This window comes from Orcinus orca, chromosome 7 (assembly GCF_937001465.1).
Source record: "Orcinus orca chromosome 7, mOrcOrc1.1, whole genome shotgun sequence".
In the NCBI taxonomy this organism is placed as follows: domain Eukaryota; kingdom Metazoa; phylum Chordata; class Mammalia; order Artiodactyla; family Delphinidae; genus Orcinus; species Orcinus orca.
Window position 1 is genome coordinate 83,514,282 of NC_064565.1, and position 18,510 is coordinate 83,532,791.

The 18,510-nt window shown below is 36.9% G+C and overlaps 1 protein-coding gene across 1 annotated transcript in view; it reads left to right on the forward strand.

Moving 5' to 3' along the window:
- The window catches only part of PLCL1 (phospholipase C like 1 (inactive)), a 366,570-nt gene that overhangs the window by 298,013 nt on the left and 50,047 nt on the right, over nt 1-18,510 (forward strand). The window contains exon 3 of the mRNA XM_004262885.3: nt 1,373-1,576. Coding sequence (XP_004262933.2) covers nt 1,373-1,576 — 204 coding nt within the window. The remainder of the gene's footprint in view (nt 1-1,372; nt 1,577-18,510) is intronic.

Here is an 18,510-nt window from a genome sequence, read left to right on the forward strand (position 1 = left end):
GTACACTTTTAATGAATATACTTTTTTTTTTTTTTTTTTGTGTGGGGTGGGTTTATTGAGGTATAATTGATGTACATTATAAGTTTGGGTGTCCAACATAGTGATTCACAATTTTTAAAGGTTATATTCCATTTATAGTTATTATAAAATATTGGCTGTATTCCCTGTGCTGTACAATATATTCTTGCAGCTTATTCATTTTATACATGGTAGTTTGTACCTCTCAGTCCCCTACCCCTATCTTACCCCTCCCTCTTCCTCGCTTCCCACTGGTAACCACTAGTTTGTTCTCTATATCTGTGAATCTGTTTCTGTTTTGTTATATTCGCTAGTTTATCTTTAGAGTCTACATGTAAGTGATATCATACAGTATTTCTCTTTCTCTGTCTGACTGATTTTTCTTAGCGGAATACCCTCCATCTACAGCCACGTTGTTGCAAATGGCAAATTTTCATTCTTTTCTATGACTAGTATTCCGTTGTATGAATATGTGTATATATCTCACATCTTCTTTATCCATTCATCTGTTAATGGAAACATAGGTTGCTTCCTTGTTTTGGCAAACGTAAATAATGCTGATGTGAACACTGGGGTGCATGTAGTTTTTCAAATTAGTGTTTTCATTTTTTTCGTATGTATACTCAAGAGTGGAATTTTTATATTAGAACAAAAGGTAGGCTTGCATGGAGTATATAACCCTTCTTTTTTTTTTTTTTTAACATCTTTATTGGAGTATAATTGCTTTACAATGGTATGTTAGTTTCAGCTTCACAACAAAATGAATCAGTTATATATACACATATATTCCCATATCTCTTCCCGCTTGCGTCTCCCTCCCTCCCACCCTCCCTATCCCACCCCTCCAGGCGGTCACAAAGCACCGAGCTGATCTCCCTGTGCTATGCGGCTGCTTCCCACTAGCTAACTGCCCTACGTTTGGTAGTGTATATATGTCCATGCCTCTTTATCGCTTTGTCACCGTTTACCCTTCCCCCTCCCCATAGCCTCAAGTCCATTCTCTAGTAAGTCTGTGTCTTTATTCCTGTTTCACCCCTAGGTTTTTCATGACATTTTTTTTTTTAAATTCCATATATATGTGTTAGCATACGGTATTTGTCTCTCTCTTTCTGACTTACTTCACTCTGTATGACAGACTCTAGGTCCATCCACCTCACTACAAATAGCTCAATTTCGTCTCTTTTTATGGCTGAGTAATATTCCATTGTATATATGTGCCACATCTTCTTTATCCATTCATCCGATGATGGACACTTAGGTTGTTTTAATGAATATACTTTTGTGTAAACCTAGAAGTGCTGGGGGGGATGTATCATGTGGTCAGAAGTGTAATTCCATGTTTTCTTCCCCACAGAACGCCATAGTGTCTGTTAAAGAACTGTGCGGACTCCCTCCAATTGCCAGTCTGAAGCAGTGCCTGTTGACCCTGTCCTCTCGGCTCATCACCAGTGACAATACTCCTTCCGTCTCTCTTGTGATGAAAGACAACTTTCCTCATCTGGAGCCTCTGGGGGCAATTCCAGATGTGCAGAAAAAGATGCTGGCTGCCTATGATCTGGTAGGAAATTGTTACTCTCTATTTTTTCTCTGTGTTGGGAGGAAATCATATGGCAGGGGCTCTTTTGTGGAACTCCAGTGAATAACACAGAGTGACTGCCTTTAAAACCTCAACTGGGAGTGGCAGGCAGAGCTGGCCCACTCAGCCCCACCTAAGCCCCAGTGGAGACCTCTGAGGCAATGCTTTGAACCTAGAGCTCCACAGATTAAAACTGGAAAATCTCTGCTTTAGCAAGCAATGAATTATTGATTAAGTCCTCAAAACTATGCACAATTTCTCATCATCTAAATGACTTTAGCCTGCAATGTAACCATTTAATTGCATACCTATAGGAAGTAAAATTATGCCTCAGTACTGCCTTATGATGGTTGAGACAAACTATTTCTCTGGAATTTATATTTCTAAGCTAATACTGTTATCTGATTTTTCTGAATATATAATGGAATTTAAATAGCAAATAAATTTAAGAATAACTGTATTTCTGCATATCCTAATTCCATAAAAAAATTAGGACCAAATGAAAAACTGGAAAATTTGTGACATGGGTGCTAGGTAAAGTGTAAATAACCTTAAAATAGAAAGAGCACTTAAAAATCAATGAGAAAAAAAAATGAGGAAAAAAATCTTAATCAACATCAGTCAGGCTTAAGTTCAGCTTCATGAAACTAAAAATGCAAACTAACCATGGCTTAAAAATACAAAGTTTTATTTTCTCACATAAAAATCTGGAAACCAGCCATGCAGGGTGGCACTTACATAAAATTCTTAAGAACCTAGGCTCCCTCTAGCTTTCTGCTCCACCATCTCTAGCACATCCTCATGGTCCAAAATGGCTGTTGAAGCTCCAACCATAATATCTGCATTCTAACCATCAGGAATGATGAAGAGGAAAAAGAGGGCATTATCCTCTCCCTTTAAGGACGTTTCTCTGAAAAAGCATAGATCACATTTGCCTACCTGGAGTTGACACATAGACACACTTAGCTGCAAATGAAAACGGGAAATGTCTTTATTTTAAAGGGCTATGTGCTCAACTAAAAGTCATCTCTTCTGTTACTAAGAAACAGAGGTAGAGTGGATATTAGGGGACAACAAATAATCTTTGCTTCAGAGGTGAACAGGCAATTTATATATCTCCTCACCCTAAAAAAATAATGAGAATGTAAAAACATATTTAACCTTAAAATAAGTTTTAAATTTAAGATGTTAAAGAAATATAATGAGATACTTCCCCTCTCCATCAAACTGGCAATGTTTTTCTTTTTAAAAACTGTACCTCTGATAAAGAATTTAAGGAAATGGATACTCTTATCCATCTACCTTCAGTGGGAAAATAAATTGATATAATTTGGGGGGAAAATTTGGCAATATAATTTAAAATGTTTATCCCATTTGATCCATGTATTTCATATCCAGGGATTTCTTCTAAGCCAATAGATGTGTACATAAACATTTATGGTTAATAATGTCAGCATAGAGAGATAAGTTAAATAAAATACAGTAAGCCATATTATGGACTCCTTTGAACCATTAAAATTGTATGTTAGAATACTTAATGATGTGAAGAATTCCTCATAATTTGTATGTTAGAATACTTAATGATGTGAAGAATTCCTCATAATATGTTTGGTGAAAGAGTCTGGTTACAAAAAAATATACACTATAGCATTTAAGTTGTATTTATATGTATACACATCTAAAATGCTAGCAGGATATTAATAGTGATTATTTTTAAATAAGGAGAGTGAGTTTTATTTTCTTGGATATGCTTTTCTATATTTTTTCCGTATTTGCCAAACTATTTACAATGAACCTGACTAATTTTCATAATTAAAAATAAATATTAAGGAAGAAAAGAATAATATTTTATCATCCAAAAACAACTAGAAGCGAGACGTTGGGGGTAAATATCCTACACCTGAAAAGGAAGAAAAGCCCACAGAGTATATTCTGCTTATGAATGATTTTACATCTTACAAACTGTACTTCATGGTTGCTGGGGGATAAGTTTGCTTATAACCTAAATAGCATTTTTCATGAAATCAATTTTTTCATCATAATAGTAGGGACTGAAAGCTATTCAGTGAATAGGTATAGTTGCCATCTAAGAGGTGAAATTAGGATACCTGTTGCCATAGAGACAGACAGTGGAAATCACTTATTGTTCCAATTCTCTTTTAAGCTAAGAAAGAAAAATCACTCACTGAGAGGGGAGTCTGGTCCCCTGGAGCTGGGCCTGTAATAAGCAGAAAAGCACCTGGACTGTGGTCGGCCAATTTCCATTTCACATCCCCAAGCGTCCCATGGTGTTGGTACCACACCTGCTGGCCAAATATGAACATCAGCCTTTTCTTATTTGTATTTCTAAAATGAAATTTCTAATTGCAGGTACAGCATGGTTTTCCAAAGCTTAAAATAAAAGCCTATAGTGGAAAGCAGAAATACTTCTTTTTATTTAATTTAATTTTATTTTTTGGCCGTGCCACGTGGCTTGTGGGATCTTAGTTCCCCAACCAGGGAGTGAACCTGGGCCCTTGGTAGTGAAAGCGTCGAGTCCTGACTACTGGACTGCCAGGGAATTCCCATGGAAAGCAGAAATACATCTAATGAAGTGTTCATTTATAGTTCCCTATGGAAATGATTTTTCATTTTGGTAAGGAATTAAGTGTAAATATCCCTATACGAAATGGTAAACACGGCAGATTGTGGACATAATCAAAAATACTGTTAATGTCTCAGCTGGTTATTTCTTTTCTGGGGTGCTGCGGATAAGGACCAGATACATGCCAGGATGATCTTGAAACACCGTTTTTACTTTAGGATTTGCATTGTATTACTTGGCATCTTTAGTACTCTTGGTGTATTCACGTTAGTATTTATTTTAAAGATGTCTTTTAAGATACTCTGCAGATCCAGAGTGATCATTTAAAAATGTAAATCAGATCATATCACTTTCCTGCCTCCAGTGGCTTCCCATTAAAATAAAACTGAAACTCCTTACTGTGGCTTACAGGGCCAATTATGACCTAGCCTTGCCTACCTATCTCACCTGCTTCCCCATGCACTCTCTCCTGCTCACTCCACCCAGTCATGTGGGCTTTCAGACTCAGCTTGTTCCCATCTCCAGGCTATTTTACTTGCAGTTCCCTCTGCTTGGAGTGTTCTTCTCTTGCATGGATAGTTGCTTCTTATCTCTTAATTCTTAGCTCAAATGTCATATCCTCAGAGAAGCCTTCCCTAACCACTGTCTCCAACTGTCACTCTATCACATAACCCTATTTGATTTCCATTATCTTACTTGGCAGTATTGAAAATACTTGACTTTTTGTTTCTGTCCTTTTCCTTTACCCTCAATTTGAGTATACACTCCAGGAGGGCAGAGAAGCTGTCTGCCTTGTTTACTATTGTTAACTCTAGCACCTAAAGCACTGCTGACACATAGTATGTTATCAATTAATGTTAGTTGAATAAAATATAGATAGATGCATCTGTATAGTTGGTGAAAATAATGTAGTTCCCATGCTATCTTTGAATGTGCTTTATGGTAAATCTTTAATCCCCAAAGGTTTAATCCCTTTGTTGTGGCCTCTCCCGTTGCGGAGCATAGGCTCCGGACGCGCAGGCTCAGCGGCCATGGCTCACGGGCCCAGCCGCTCCGCGGCATGTGGGATCTTCCCGGACTGGGGCATGAACCCGTGTCCCCTGCATCGGCAGTTGGACTCTCAACCACTGCGCCACCAGGGAAGCCCTAAATCCCCTTTGTTATATCTCTATGACCCTACTCTAGTCAAATTGTTCCCTGTCTTACACGTATAGTTGGTAACCTATAGACTAAGGCAAAACTATGGAGACAGGAAAAAAGATCAGCAGCTGCAAGGGGCTGGGGGCAGGATAGGGTGAGGGAGGGATGAAGAGGTGGAGCACAGGGCATTTTTAGGCCAGTGAAACTATTCTGCATAACAATATAATACATGTCATTATGCATTACCCAAAACCCATGGAATGTACAACACAAAGAGTTAACCCTAATGTGAACTAATGAACTAATGTGAACTAATGTGAGCTATGAACTTCAGCTAATAATAAAGTATCAATATTGGCTCATCAATTGTAGTAAATATACCACACTAATGCAAGATGTTAACAGTCGGGAAAACTGGGAGTGAGGTGGGGTGAGAGGGTACGAGGGAACTCGCTGTACTTTCTGTTCAACTTTTATGCAAACCTAAAACTTCTAAAACTAAAGCCTAAAAAAGACCCACAGAGACTATTAATAAAAACTTATTTAGGTGACTAAGGCAGAAGATGAATCTAGGGTTTATTGCCTGGTGGTGGTGGTAGGGGACAGGTATTCCCAAATGAGCAGCTTGTGTCCTTGACTTAGGCTCAAGCTGCTTAAAGATTTCTCAAAAATGGTAATGAACTGTATAGATGCCATCCAAGACGAGCTGTTGTAACCACTAAAAAAAGAATACAGATTATGTTTAGAATAAAAAGCAACCTGAAATCATTTCTGAACAGACACACATGTTTGGCCTATTTCAGTATCAAAAGAAACAAATCAGGCAACCAGGTAACCTACCTTTGTTGAAAGTCAACCTGAGTGCATCAGACTCTACTACTTATCATCAGGAAATAAAATGAAAATATTCTAGAAAACATTGACCTTGAGTTCATCTGCACAGATTTTTTTTTTTTTTTTCTAAATTTAGCTTTGCCCTAATGACCTGAGATGGTCCTATTCTTTACCAAACACTGGCTAATTTAATATTTGGAAATATTTCCTCTAGAGGGTTTTGGAAATTCAGTCTTAAAAGTCATCTTATACTGAAATTAAAATGATAGTATCTGTGTTGGTATGAAGGAATCAAAAGCCAAATATATCCATGATAGAGTGGATTTATTTACGTGGCATAATTTCAGAAGACACCCCCCACCCCCATTTCGTATCTTATTTAAGACATATATTTTCTATCTGCTTACTGGTACTTGAAATTTCAAAATTATAATAAATTCCTTAGGGTTAAGACATTTAATCTCTTTAAAAATGCAAAAACATCTCCGTAAGTAGTAACACATTGGGTTATCAGTAATTTGTACCTTTGGATGCTTGTAACCTATCCTGTCCTACAGGCAGTTTTTTACCTGGGGAAAGGAAGAGATCCTAATGACAGAGTGTTCCCCAAGTCTGGGTAAGGTGGGTGTGAAGTTGCTCAAATAATTGCAATTTTACTGAAGAGCATCCCTGTCTACAATCTCCCTCAATGCTCTGAGTAGGGATGTAGCTATGTAAATGCCTGGCTGATATTTAGGGCAACAAAATCAGAGGTGACTTTCCTGATTGATATATCAAATACATGTCACAGCCAGAGGTGGGAAGTGACAGCTTCTGAAAAGCACTAAAGCAAACTGAGAACATTATTAATCAGTAACTCAAGCAAGTAGAACAGGCTCTAAACATTGAAGGTGGAATTGATGTCTCCTTCCCAGGCTAAAGACACACAGAGTAGAGCTGTGGTGTTAGACTCCTTGCCTCAGTGTCATTTTGGTGGCTCTGTGGTCATCAGACAGTTTTTCAGAAACTCCCCAAACCTTAATTTAAAATCAGAATGCCACTTCTAAGTGACTTGTCTCTTTATTGCCCCGCGATTGCCAGGGGAGGTGGGGGGAGTGGGGCGGGGGTGGAGCTCTGGTCTCTGAAAGAGCAAGCCTCACTTCCCCACTCTGGATTTTCACGTTCTCTAAGAAAATATCCACTAATGTAGGTAATGTAGGTCATAGCGTCACTGCTAAGTCTTTTAAGGCTGTTAAAGTAGTATAATTATGTTTTGCAAATAAAAGGTAAGGTTTTCTTTTTTTGTTTAGGATTAACCTTGGGGTTGTTAAAAATAAAAATTAGTTACTGAAAGAATTGCTTAGTGCTAGAGCCAGGAACGGAGATGTTTAATTTTATAAACATTTACTGAGTTTCTCCCCTGGGCAGCCGTCTGTGTTCACGCAGTGGGAAGTACAGCAGCCCCTGTGCTCCAGTAGCTTACAGTCAGGGCAGGCGACCTGGTAAGGTCCAAACCAGGCTTACACATGGATCATTGGTGATCAACTTATGTTCCTCATCATTGAACACAAGGTTGTAACGGTGGGTGATTACATTGGGAAATACATTGCAATTTCAGTAGAACACTATCAAAATTTCTTTGGCTAGGTTAGACATTTTTCCTTCTACAGTGGTGCTTTTAATGCATGGACACTGTACATTATTTTCAAAACCCATCTCTAGCCTCAGCCCTAAAACTTTACTTTAGTCACACTTCTACATTTGATTATAGGACATCACCTAGGTGTCTCAAGAACAAACAATAGAAATTTAATAGGTCAAAAACTGGGTTCATATTTTAGTTCCCTAGGTATTCATTTTTCCTTTTCTGACCCCTGCAAAAGATAACAGCAAGCCAATGGTCCTCAATTCCTCCAAGTGATTTTCAAATGTTCTTTCTCTCTATATATATTAACTCCAATGAGGTCTTTTTTAAAGTTTTTGGCCACACCCCACGGCATGTGGGATCTTAGTTCCCCGATCAGGGATCAAACCCACGCCTCCTGCATTGGAAGGCAGAGTCTTAACCACTGGACCACCAGGGAAGTCCTGAGGTCTTAAAAAAAAAAAAAATTATTGAAGTCTAGTTGATTTGCAATGTTGTGTTAATTTCTGCTGCACAGCAAAGTGACTCAGTTATACATACATACATATATACGTACACACACATATATATTCTTTTCCATTATGGTTTGTCACAGGATATTGAATATAGTTTCCCATGCTGTATAGTAGGACCTTGTTATTTATCCATCCAATATATAAATAGTTTGCCTTTGCTAATCCCTAACTCCCAATCCTTCCCACCCCTAGCTCCTCTCCCCCTTAGCAACCACAAGTCTGTTCTCTATATCTGTGAGTCTGGTTTTGTTTTGTAGATAGGTTCATTTGTGTCATGTTTTAGATTCCACATGTAAGTGATATCATATGGTATTTGTCTTTCTCTTTCTGACTTACTTTGTTTAGTATGATAATCTCTATGTCCATCCATGTTGCTGCAAATGGCATTATTTCATTCTTTTCTATGGCTGGGTAATATTCCATTGTGTGTATGTGTGTGTGTGTGTGTGTGTGTGTGTGTGTGTGTGTATGTATATGTCTTGGCTATCCTATAAGGTCTTTTTATTTACAATTCAACATCAATGAGAGCTACTGCTTCTTTCATCACCGTATTTCTCATGTGTATCCATTTCCTTACATTGATACAGCCAAGGTTCTCAACAGGCTCTCTTCTCCTCCCACCTGAATTTTTCAATAGGCTGACTAGTCCTCCATCTAGTCTCTACCTTTTTTTAATTCAACAATGGGAATAATCATCCTCAGATTCTATTTTTGATTTTTAACTAGCCTTGGAAAGCCTTCACCCACCATGCTGCCTGTTTTGCCACCCTCACCTCCAATTTCCTTCTATTTGAACCTTCTCCTTCAGTCAAGCTGATTTATTTGCCACGTACTTTTCATTCTCCATCCTTTGTATTTCTGTTCTATACCACCTCAAATGACTTCCTAGCCTTAATTCCCTCTCCATCAACCTAAGTCCAGCCTTTTGTCCTAACCTCTTGCAAAACTGACTTTAAGAAAAAACTCATTTATTGACTTTATTCACAGCATTCAACTCATACCAACTATAAAGAATTTTAGTAGATTGTGTGCGATACAGAGATGAATAAACAGAGAGAGGTATCAGCACAAATAGCCATAGTGCAAAGCATGACAGCTCTTTCAACCAAGAGAAATGTAAGTAAAATGAGATGGGAGCATGTGTATTTGCTGCTTGTAACACAGCACTTTCTCTTTTGATGTATCATTTTGTATATGTCTTTAGGCTTTTGATTAGTCAATTCAACAAACACATTTTGCACACACATCACTACTCTGCAAGTTGCTGGAGGAAAGAAATGGTATGAAGAAAAATTTTTGTCCTTGAGGAATGGGAAATGCTGATAGGAAGGCGAGATTTACACTTAAAAAGGGGAAGGACAGAGTCACACAGTGTTCAGACAGTGAACCAGATGATGTTTTATGTCCTGAGCTGGAGTCTAAGGACCTTGAGTCCTTATGGTGGACTTTTCACAGTGACTTGTAATATACTATACCCCCTCCCCGACTTTCACCCTGTCTCACCCAGTGCTCAGCAGAATTTTATTTGCAAATAGTTTTGAAAGAAAAATATTGTCTAAACTTTGTACATTTTTTCTTTAGATACCTGAATTTTTACTTTTCTGTTGTTCTCACCTGTCTAATTTTTCATGCAGAGTCAAGAAGTATTGCCTAACATATTTTGGTCCTCTTTAGTGTTTTAAATTAATGTGAATACTTTTGGGTAGTTAGTGTTTTAAACATAGCAATCAGAGGTGGAATAGTTACAGGGGATTGCAACTGTAAAAAATAAACCCAAAGCATTCTCTGAAGGTGACTGCTGTGCTGAATTATTTAACATTAACATAAAAGTTAAAACTTCGCTATGATATGAGCGACAGATTTTCTGAACATAAAATCAAAGCAACCTAGATAACATGAGTCAAGGGTTATTTAATCTTTTCCTCTGTTGTGTGATTTGGAGAACAGTTGATTATGTTAGCATGACTAGGAATCTAGCAAAAAGAGCCAATCAGTATCTTTTATCACTCTTGCAATGGAATCAATACACTGGCCGGTATCACAATTAAGCCAAACATAATGGTTGGATTAAAATACAGTCTCTTCTCTCAGGATGGGAAAAAATTGTCAACAGTCCCCCAATGTAGTTTTACTTATTGAAATAAGTTTAGATTGAAATTAAGTCAAAGGCACTCTCTCTCCATCATTCTCTCTCCTTATGAAGTTTGTGTGAACCTTTATATTAGTTTGCATTTTAAAAAGTACGTTGGGTTGTGTAGTCATGGAACCCGGAAAAAAAAGAAGAGCCCACTGGCATGTGCTCAACCAGAGCTGGTTATTTAAAAACAAAATGTTGTGCATTTAGTGCATTGAAATTTCTTTTACTCTTGGGTGTGACAATGTCTTGTGATACATTTTCTGTATATTGGGGGAAATGTCAGCATCTTGAGAGTTGGCAGCATTTCCACTTGGTACCAGGGTCCCAAGGACACAGAATATCACAGATGCATCAATAAGTAAGTATCTCAGGGGGGCTCCTTTGTGGAATATTGTGCACGCATCCTCAGAGTTTGCTTTGCATTCCTGAATATTCAAGTTCTTGAAACAGTTTTAGTTTAAGGCAGTGTGAGATCGTCAAATTGGCCTGAAAATTCTGGAGAAAGTTCATGAAGTTTAGTCACCTGGTAATTTTATGAATGAACTAAATTTTAATCATAGTGGGATAAAAACAAACATTTCTAATGATTACTCAAGATATAGCTGACAACTATATTTTGGAAACAGAACAACTGGAGAAAAGAAAAGATAAAATGATCTTTTTATGCAGAAAGCTTCTCATGCAGTAGATCCTATTACTGATGTGGAGACAGAGGTCCTTTGGCCTGCTCTGTGTGAGTTTCCCTGTCCTGCTCTATTATAAATCAGGCTAGGAAAAGTGATTCAGAGCTGGTTCCAGGACAGAGAATACTTACTTCATCACATACACCAAAGGCAGTGGATTTCCAGTAAGCTTGCAAATGTTCTAACCTTATATGTGTTCCTGTTTTACCAAAAATTAGCAGTCTTATAGGATTGGCTTTGCTTAAAACCAAAAGATACCCATCTATCAAGCGTGCTTTTTAACCATCTGATTTAAAATGTTTAAGTAAATTAAAAATTAAAGGAAATTATCTTCATTCTACTTAGCAAATGTATTTGTAACAACAATCAGATATTAAAATGTACCAAGTTTAATAAAATTCAAGTCTTATTTTAAACAATTTGAAAAGATGAGCCACTATAGAACTAAAAACTAAAACCCAGCATTTTGATTAGAAGGAAGATAGAGACAGATTAATTATTTCAGTCTTCTTAATAGGTCTAGAGCAGATTGACTTTTTCTTGACTCACATGTTCTTAAATGATTGCCTTTCCAAATTTGATAACTCCTTCCTGAAAAAACAGTGGACACAAGTAAGTACATTGCTTACTAGGTTTCATAGGAAGAATATCTATACTGGTTCATGTGTGTTGCAAGTTAGACTTGGAGGGGGAAGCAGTCATGGCAAAAATGTTTCATGTTGCTCTACTTGGTCAATTCTAATTTATAAAATGTTATCACCAACCTGCACTTGCAATAGGAATTCTACACTCTAATATAATATTAGCAGCACAGAACAGTTTATAATGTCTGCACCTCAAGAATGCCTGAGTTCTAGTCTAAACTTTTCCACTAACTGGCCATGTGGCTTAAGGTAAGTCAATTGGGCCTGAGTTTTTTCATTTGTAAAATGGGGTTGTCCATGACAGATGGTTGTTAAGGTTACGTCTAGATATAAAGTTCTGTGGTTCTAAGAACTTAGATGTAATTCAGGATAAAATTGGCATCTATGGAAGGTTTCTGAGTCATGATTTGATGAAATCTCATATTTTCAGTACCATTAAATAGTTACATTGACTCTGCAATGATCCTAGGCAATTAGTCAAACTCCCTATTGAGTTGGGAAGACAGTTTTTTTCACACAGGTTAGACAATTTAATCTACCTTCGAGTAAAAGCGTTACTGTCCCCTTCAGTAAAGTTTTTGTTTTAAATAAATGATTTTGATCTTAACTGACAACTTTACACTCCCCAGTTCAGGACACATCTAATGCTTAAAGTAATGCCAACCTTTATCTGGGTAAGTCCTCTATTCTTTTAGATTCAAAGCCGTGGCTAGGAAATAAGATGCATTAGGAGATATTCATGTGACAGAACCAAAGAAAAGCTCTTTGTATTACTATAACAGCAAAGGCAACTGGGAACTCAGGCTGAGACATCAGATATGTAAATCAGGCTGCTGTCAGATTCTATCCACTGAGTCAATCCAGCCTTGGCTGGCTGTCTACTGACTACCCAGCTGGGGGATTATCTGAAGACATGCTTCTCACCTTCTCTCCTTGGCTTTAGCACTTCGTATGTCATTTCCTTCAGGATCTGTAGAGATCTAGGAAGGAGATGAAACTCAAATCAACCATTTTCCCTTCCTAACAACTTAGATAAATTACTTAGCTGGGGGGAAAGGTTGAAGTTGTTGCTTTAAATGTGGTTTGGAATTGTTGGTACATTTCAGCCATCCATCTTATTTGTTTTCTCTATAACTACTAAGAATTGAAAGTTGACTGCAGAAATTAGAATAAAATTATTCTTCTAAATACAATGGAAGCTGTTACCATAGAGAAGAGGATCAAATGCTCTTATGACAAAAGTTTACATGAGCAATGATTTTAAGTTCTGAGAATATTAATTATGAGGTGTTTTAAAGTTATGACTTTTGTTATTAAAGGTTTTAAAGTTATCCTCGGGGATACTCTTCTATGTTGAAGGTTAAATCACACTTGACTATCTCTTTATGAAGTGATCTATTAGACAATGGGAAAAACAAACTTCTTACACTATGGGGTTAACAAATATTTACTTGAAAGATTTTGAAGATAACTTGAATCATAGTGTTTGTTCTATGTTTTGGTCTTGAATTTATTTTGCCTCAAATAAGTAATAAAGTTTTAAAATTTATTTTCTGATACTTGAGTATTATATTTTCCATAGGTATAATCCTACTAAAAGCTGTATGTTTAGTTTTCAGTACTCAATTTGAAAGGGAATTAAGAACATGTAAGGTGGATAGCCTCATCCATGAGAGGGCAGACGGCAGAAGCAAGAAGAACTACAATCCTGCAGCCTGAAGAACAAAAACCACATTCACAGAAAGATAGACAAGATGAAAAGGCAGAGGGCTATGTACTAGATGAAGGAACAAAATAAAACCCAAGGAAACAAACTAAGTGAAATGGAGATAGGAAATCTTCCAAAAAGAATTCAGAATATTGATAGTGAAGATGATCCAGGACCTCGGAAAAAAAATGGAGGCAAAGATCGAGAAGATGCAAGAAATGTTTAACAAAGATCTAGAAGAATTAAAGAACAACAAACAGAGATGAACAATACAATAACTGAAATGAAAACTACACTAGAAGGAATCAATAGCAGAATAACTGAGGCAGAAGAACGGATAAGTGACCTGGAAGACAGAATGGTGGAATTCACTGCTGCAGAACAGAATAAAGAAAAAAGAATGAAAAGAAATGAAGACAGCCTAAGAGACCTCTGGGACAATATTAAACGCAACAACATTCGCATTATAAGGGTCCCAGAAGGAGAAGAAAGAGAGAAAGGACCCGAGAAAGTATTTGAAGAGATTATAGTCGAAAACTTCCCTAGCATGGGAAAGGGAATAGCCACCCAAGTCCAGGAAGCACAGAGAGTCCCATACAGGATAAACCCAAGGAGAAACACTCCGAGACACATAGTAATCAAATTGGCAAAAATTAAAGACAAAGAAAAATTATTGAAAGCAGCAAGGGAAAAATGACAAATAACATACAAGGGAACTTCCATAAGGTTAACAGTTGATTTCTCAGCAGAAACTCTACAAGCCAGAAGGCAGTGGCATGATATACTTAAAGTGATGAAAAGGAAGAACGTACAACCAAGATTACTCTACCCAGCAAGGATCTCATTCAGATTCAATGGAGAAATCAAAAGCTTTACAGACAAGCAAAAGCTAAAAGAATTCAGCACCACCAAACCATCTCTACAACAAATGCTAAAGGAACTTCTCTAAGTGGGAAACACAAGAGAAGAAAAGGACCTACAGAAACAAAGCCCCCAAAATTAAGAAAATTGTAATAGGAACATATATATCAAAAATTACCTTAAATGTGAATGGATTAAATGCTCCAACCAAAAGACACAGGCTTCCTGAATGGGTACAAAAACAAGACCTATATATATGCTGTCTACAAGAGACCCACTTCAGACCTAGGGACACATTCAGACTGAAAGTGAGGGGATGGAAAAAGATATTCCATGCAAATGGAAATCAAAAGAAAGCTGGAGTGGCAATACTCATATCAGATAAAATAGACTTTAAAGCATGTTACAAGAGACAAGGAAGGACACTATGTAATGATCAAGGGATCAATCCAAGAAGAAGATATAACAATTATAAATATATATGCACCCAACACAGGAGCACCTCAGTACATAAGGCAACTGCTAACAGCTCTAAAAGAGGAAATCGACAGTAACACAATAATAGTGGGGGACTTTAACACCTCACTTACACCAATGGACATATCATCCAGACAGAAAATTAATAAGGAAACACAAGCTTTAAATGACACAATAGACCACATAGATTTAATTGATACTTATAGGACATTTCATCCAAAAACAGCAGATTACACTTTCTTCTCAAGTGTGTATGGAACATTCTCCAGGATAGATCACACCTTGGGTCACAAATCAAGCCTCAGTAAATTTAAGAAAATTGAAATCATGTCAAGCATCTTTTCTGACCACAACGCTATGAGATTAGAAATCAATTAAATGTAAAAAACACAAACACATGGAAGCTAAACAATACGTTACTAAATAACCAAGAGATCACTGAAGAAATCAAAGAGGAAATCAAAAAATACTTAGAGACAAATGATAATAAAAACACGACAATCCAAAACCTATGGGATGCAGCACAAGCAGTTCTAAGAGGGACGTTGATAGCAATACAATCCTACCTCAAGAAACAAGAAACATCTCAAATAAACAATATAACATTACACCTAAGGGAACTAGAGAAAGAAGAACAAAGAAAACCCAAAGTTAGCAAAAGGAAAGAAATCATAAAGATTAGAGCAGAAATAAATGAAATAGAAATAAAGAAAAGGATAACAAAGATAAATAATAGTAAAAGCTTGTTCTTTGAGAAGATAAACAAAATTGATAAACCATTAGCCAGACTCATCAAGAAAAAGAGGGAGAGGACTCAAATCAATAAAATTAGAAATGAAAAAGGGGAAGTTACAACAGACACCACAGAATTACATAACATCGTAAGAGACTACTACAAGCAGCTCTATGCCAATAAAATAGACAACCTGGAAGAAATGGACAAATTCTTAGAAAGGTATAACCTTCCAAGACTGGACCAGGAAGAAACAGAAAGTATGAACAGACCAATCACAAGTAATGAAATTGAAACCATGATTAAAAATCTTCCAACAAACAAAAGTCCAGCACCAGATGGCTTCACAGGTGAATTCTATCAAACATTTAGACAAGAGCTAACACCCATCCTTCTCAAACTCTTCCAAAAATTTGCAGAGGAAGGAAAACTCCCAAACTCATTCTATGAGGCCACCATCACCCTGATACCAAAACCAGATAAAGATACTATATAAAAAAAGAAAATTACAGACCAATATCACTGATGAATATATATGCAAAAATCTTCAGCAAAATACCAGCAAACAGAATCCAACAACACATTGAAAGGATCATACACCATGATCAAGTGGGATTTATCCTAGTGATTCAAGGATTCTTCAATATATGCAAATCAATCAATGTGATACACCATATAAACAAATTGAAGAAGAAAAACTATATGATCATCTCAATAGATGCAGAAAAAGCTTTTGACAAAATTCAACACACATTTATGATAAAAACTCTCTAGAAAGTGGGCATTGAGGGAACCTACTTCAACATAATAAAGGCCATATACGACAAACCCACAGCAAACATCATTCTCAATGGTGAAAAACTGAAATCATTTCCTCTAAGATCAGGAACAAGACAAGGATGTCCACCCTCACCACTATTATTCAACATAGTTTTGGAAGTCCTAGCCACAGCAGTCAGAGAAGAAAAAGAAATAAAAGGAATACAAACTGGAAAAGAAGAAATAAAACTGTCACTGTTTGCAGGTGACATGATACTAAACATAGAGAATCCTAAATATGCCAGCAAAAAACTACTAGAGCTAATAAATGAATTTGGTAGAGTAGCAGGATGCAAAATTAACGCACAGAAACCTCTTGCATTCCTATACACTAATAATGAAAAATCTGAAAGAGAAATTAAGGAAAACCTCCCATTTACCACTGCAACGAAAAGAATAAAATACCTAGGAATAAACCTACCTAGGGAGACAAAAGAGCTGTATGCAGAAAACTATAAGACACTGATGAAAGAAATTAAAGATGATACCAACAGATGGAGAGGTATACCATGTTCTTGGATTAGAAGAATCAATATTGTGAAAATGACTGTACTACCCAAAGCAATCTACAGGTTCAATGCAATCCCTATCAAATTACCAATGGCATTTTTTACAGAACCAGAAGAAAAAAATCCTAAAATTTCTATGGAGACACAGAAGACCCTCAATAGCCAAAGCAGTCTTGAGGGAAAAAAACGGAGCTGGAGGAATCAGACTCCCTGACTTCAGACTATACTACAAAGCTACAGTAATCAAGACAATATGGTACTGGCACAAAAACAGAAATATAGATCCATGGAACAGGATAGAAAGCCCAGAGATAAACCCATGCACCTATGGTCAACTAATCTACAACAAAGGAGACAAGGATATACAATGGAGAAAAGACAGTCTCTTGAATAAGTGGTGCTAGGATAACGGGACAGCTACATGTAAAAGAATGAAATTAGAACACTCCCTAACACCATACAGAAAAATAAACTCAAACTGGATTGGAGACCTAAATGTAAGACTGGGCACTATAAAGCTCTTAGAGGAAAGCATAGGAAGAACACTCTTTAACATAAATCACAGCAAGATCTTTTTTGATCCACCTCCTAAAGGAAATAAAAACAAATATAAACAAATTGGACCTAATGAAACTTAAAAGCTTTTGCACAGCAAAGGAAACCAAAAACAAAACGAAAAGACAACCCTCAGAATGGGAGGAAATGTTTGCAAATTAATCATCAGACAAAGGATTAATCTCCAAAATATATAAACAGCTCATGCAGCTCAATATTAAAAAAAAAAACACAAACCAATCCAAAAATGGGCAGAAGACCTAAATAGACATTTCTCCAAAGAAGACATAGAGATGGCCAAGAAGCACATGAAAAGCCAGTCAACATCACTAATTATTAGAGATACGCAAATCAAAACTACAATGAGGTATCACACCAGTTAGAATGGGCATCATCAGAAAATCTAGAAGCAACAAATGCTGGAGAGGGTGTGGAGAAAAGGGAACCTTCTTGCACTCTTGGTGGGAATGTAAATTGATGCAGCCACTATGGAGAACAGTATGGAGTTTCCTTAAAGAACTAACAATAAAATTACCGTATGACCCAGCAATCCCACTACTGGGCATATACCCAGAGAAAACCATAATTCAAAAAACACATGCACCCCAATGTTCATTACAGCACTATTTACAATAGCCAGGTCATGGAAGCAACCTAAATGCCCATCGACAGATGAATGAATAAAGAAGAAGTGGTACATATATACAATGGAATATTACTCAGACATAAAAAGGAACGAAATTGGGTCATTTGTAGAGACATGGATGCATCTAGAGACTGTCATACAGAGTGAAGTAAATCAGAAAGAGAAAAACAAATATCGTATATGAGCATATATATGTGGAACCTAGAAAATGGTACAGATGAACCAGTTTGCAGAGCAGAAATTGAGACACAGATGTACAGAAGAAACGTATGGACACCAAGGGGGGAAAGCGGCGTGCGGTGGGTGTGGTCGTGGGATGAACTGGGAGACTGGGATTGACATGTATTCACTGATGTGTGTAAAATGGATGACTAATAAGAAAATAAACAAGTAAATAAACATTAAAAAAAAAGAACATGTAAGGTTATAGAAAAATGGAGAACCTAG